The following is a 3,612-nucleotide window of genomic DNA, read 5'->3' as shown; positions in this document are numbered from 1 at the left end:
ATTGGTTTGAGAGTATAAAGTATCTGGAATTCCTGCAAGGCAGTCCCTCTGAAGTAGTTTCTTGATAGAGGAGAAAAGGTCTTAATTCTCCTCTCCTAATGTCGTAGGGTGCTGCACACGGGAACTCACCATGTGGAGCACCTGATCAGGGGGTGCACCACAAGGAATCCCAGGCATCCACTGATAAACCAAAAGAGTGCCGTGAAATGGCCTTCAAACAACACTATTGATATCCTTCTACCAAATAAAGAAAAACACTATTCGTATCCCATGACCGCGTTTGGTTCCAAGACACTAAAAAACTTGAATTGGCAATAGCTTCTCCTCTTGATCTAAGACTTTCCTTTCGACCGAATTTTCTTGTTCCTGACGGAAACATCTCTAGGACCCAATGCTTTAATTTGTCCATACTTCATAAAAAGAAAGAATGGAAAAGAACATGATTTCATGAAAATAATTTTTTTTTTTAAAAATACAGCTTTCACAAACCTGATTGGAGAGACCAAGTTCTAGATCACCTACCATGTGTTTGTTGTAAAATAGACAGGCCCTATTCCAATAATCCTATCACCAGCTGTCGTATAATACATGAATGTTGAAAAATCTTGGAATCAAACCTCTTTTTACCCAAAAAAAAAGCTCTCTAGTCCAATCTGGATCGAACAGAATCCAAACTCATAATCATTTTCTACTTAATTTCACTTTTCTTAAACTTAACTATTTGGTGCCTTATTCCTACTCTACCAAACTGCTGCAGCACGTAAAAAATAGAATTTGGATATAAAAATATTTGAAAACTTTCCACTCACTCAATTCGTCGATACGATTCAACGGCTAGTTGAAGTTCCTGGCAGCTGACACTAGCCGCCAACTCTGGCCACGGCTTTTCATGTCTCAATCCACGTGCTGCCCCCGCCTTCGCATGCTCGGCTAAGATCGCTGGCGTTTTCCTCTCGATGGTCCCCAGAAATACTTCTCTACGCGGAGCCCTTTCCCTCTGCGTTCCGGATTCCTTGAGGCCTCCCTTTTCCCATTAATAAATCCACCATTCTCTTCACCAGCTGCTGTCTATGACTCAGCCAAACAACGACGCCCACCCAATCCACACCATCGGCCTCACCGCCTACCTTATCTCTGCGGCCTTCCTATTCCAGGCTTGCACACCCACGTATAATCGCCTCAATATCTGACCGTTTCCAGTCTCCCACGCCACCTCCAACATTCTTAATACCGACCCCAAACGCGGCTTTGTTTCTACCTTCCTCCCTCCACCCTTCTCTCTGTCTCTCTTCCCTTCCTCTTCTTCTACTCCATTGAAACCCCCCTATCACTCAATCCAGAACTCCAAAACCAAACCACCAACGCTCCAAGTATAATCTCCTCCCTTCTTCTTCCACTATTATTCCCTTCATCACCTTCTTTTATTCGAAATTGAGTAAATACATCATGGTGCATCACCACCACCACCACCGTATAAGCTATTTTCAGCAGCTGAGAAAAGGCGAAGCGCAGCAGCAGCAGCAGCATCCGGATTTTATGGAGCCTCACCACTGCCCTTCTTTCATGTACCACGACTACTTTAATTACAGGAAGTCGAAGCTTGCAGCCCTCCGCTTCCTCTTCCTCTTCTCCCTACTTTCCTGCAGCTTCTTCTTTGGGCCTCGCCTCCTCTTCTGTAAGCTCCCCTCCCTTTCCCTCTCCCTTCACTTTATTCTCTTCTCCACCCATCTTTAACGCTATGTCTCTCTCTCTTGTTGCGCAGATTCTTTAGGAACAGAATATGAGTCGGAACTCCAAACGAGAACGGAAGAAGAGAACAGGGGAGCAGCCCCCTGCTCCTCGATGGCCAACAACACCATCTGCTGCGATCGCACCGCCTTTCGGACCGACGTTTGCTACATGCGAGGCGACGTTCGGACTCATTCACCCTCCAACTCCATCCTCCTATTCGACAATAACTCCACCACCGCCCCTTCCATAGAGGAAAAGATCAGGCCTTATACCAGGAAGTGGGAGACCAGCATCATGGACACCATCGATGAGCTCCGCCTACGAACTGCCGGCGCCGGCGACTTAGATAACCACCGCTGCGATGTCCGCCATGACGTTCCCGCCGTCGTCTTCTCCACCGGTGGGTACACCGGCAACGTCTACCATGAGTTCAATGATGGCATCATCCCTCTCTACATCACCTCCCACCACTTCAACCGCCAGGTGGTCTTCGTCATGCTCGAGTACCACGACTGGTGGATGACCAAATATAGCGATGTCGTCTCTCGGCTCTCCGCCCACCCTCCCATCGACTACTCCAACGATCGGAGAACCCATTGCTTCTCGGAAGTTATCGTTGGACTTCGCATCCATGACGAACTCACGGTGGAATCTGATAGAATGGAGAGCAACAAGACTGTACTCGATTTCCGCCAACTGCTCGACGAGGCCTACACACCTCGAGTAAGAACACTTATGAGGGCGGAGGAGCAGGCGACCGCGTCGCTGCTGAAACCGGTGACAGAACGGAATGTTTCGGCAAAAGAGAAACCGAAGCTGGTAGTTGTGTCGCGGAATGGATCGAGAGCGATCGAGAACGAGGGAGAATTGGTGAAACTGGCGGAGGGGGTCGGTTTCGAAGTGAAGGTATTGAGGCCTGAACGGACTACAGAGCTGGCTAGGATTTATCAAGCGCTGAATTCGTGCGACGCGATGGTGGGAGTCCACGGGGCGGCGATGACGCACTTCTTGTTCATGAGGCCAGGGTCGGTGTTCATCCAGATTGTGCCGCTGGGGACGGACTGGGCGGCGGAGACATACTACGGGGAGCCGGCGAAGAAGATGGGGCTGCGGTATTTTCCGTATAAGATCCTGCCGAGAGAGAGCTCGTTGTATAGGGAGTATAGAAAGGGTGATCCGGTGCTGCGAGACCCTGAGAGTGTGAATGCCAAGGGGTGGCAGGTGACCAAGAAGGTGTATTTGGATGGGCAGAATGTGAGGGTGGACTTGGCTCGATTTCGAAAGCGTTTATTTCGAGCTCAACAGTACATAGTCTCGAGGAAGACATCCATGAATTTGAGGTGGAGGCAGCAGGGGCGGCGGCAGAGATGACAGAGGCAATCTATACCATGATTCAATGTTCCATGGATTTTTTTTTTTTTTGGTTTTTTTTTTTTTTTTTTTTTTTTTTTTTTTTTTTTTTTTTTTATCACACACACATTTTTTTCACCTTTTAAATGTGAAGGAGTTCTTTTTGTTGGATTGGTTCTGGTTGGCTAAGAGAATGAAGAGAAAAATCAGTGTACTTAACAGAACTGTGCTGATTTTGGATTGAGGGTGGTGGTCGTGTCATATAGAGTACAGCATTCTTTCTCCTGAGATGAACCCATATTTACTTATATGATTTGGTGGATTATTTCTTCCAATTGTTCATTTGTACATCTTATTCTATATGATGATCTTATCTTGATAGATAGGACATAAAATTTCAGCTCAATCTTGTTTGGATTCTTTCTTCTCTTGCTTCATCTCTCCTCTTTTTATTATTTTTTATTATTTTTTTTTTATTTTTTTTTTACTGTGAGTCCTACAAGATCTACAAAAAAGTCATTGGTGGCATGC

At 46.4% G+C, this 3,612-nt stretch overlaps 1 protein-coding gene across 1 annotated transcript; it reads left to right on the top strand.

The window, feature by feature from the left end:
• Positions 1-1,216: 1,216 nt before the first annotated feature.
• Positions 1,217-3,178, top strand: LOC105045572 (xylan glycosyltransferase MUCI21). Its single transcript, XM_010923909.4, has 2 exons — positions 1,217-1,675; positions 1,763-3,178. The coding sequence occupies exons 1-2, from the start codon at positions 1,447-1,449 to the stop codon at positions 3,100-3,102; spliced, it is 1,569 nt and encodes a 522-aa protein (XP_010922211.1). The 5' UTR covers positions 1,217-1,446; the 3' UTR covers positions 3,103-3,178.
• The last annotated feature ends 434 nt before the right edge of the window (positions 3,179-3,612 follow it).

The sequence above is a fragment of the Elaeis guineensis genome, chromosome 5, assembly GCF_000442705.2.
Source record: "Elaeis guineensis isolate ETL-2024a chromosome 5, EG11, whole genome shotgun sequence".
Taxonomy (NCBI): Eukaryota; Viridiplantae; Streptophyta; class Magnoliopsida; order Arecales; family Arecaceae; genus Elaeis; species Elaeis guineensis.
The sequence above is the reverse complement of the archived record's forward strand: the minus strand, read 5'-3'. Positions and strand labels throughout refer to the sequence as shown.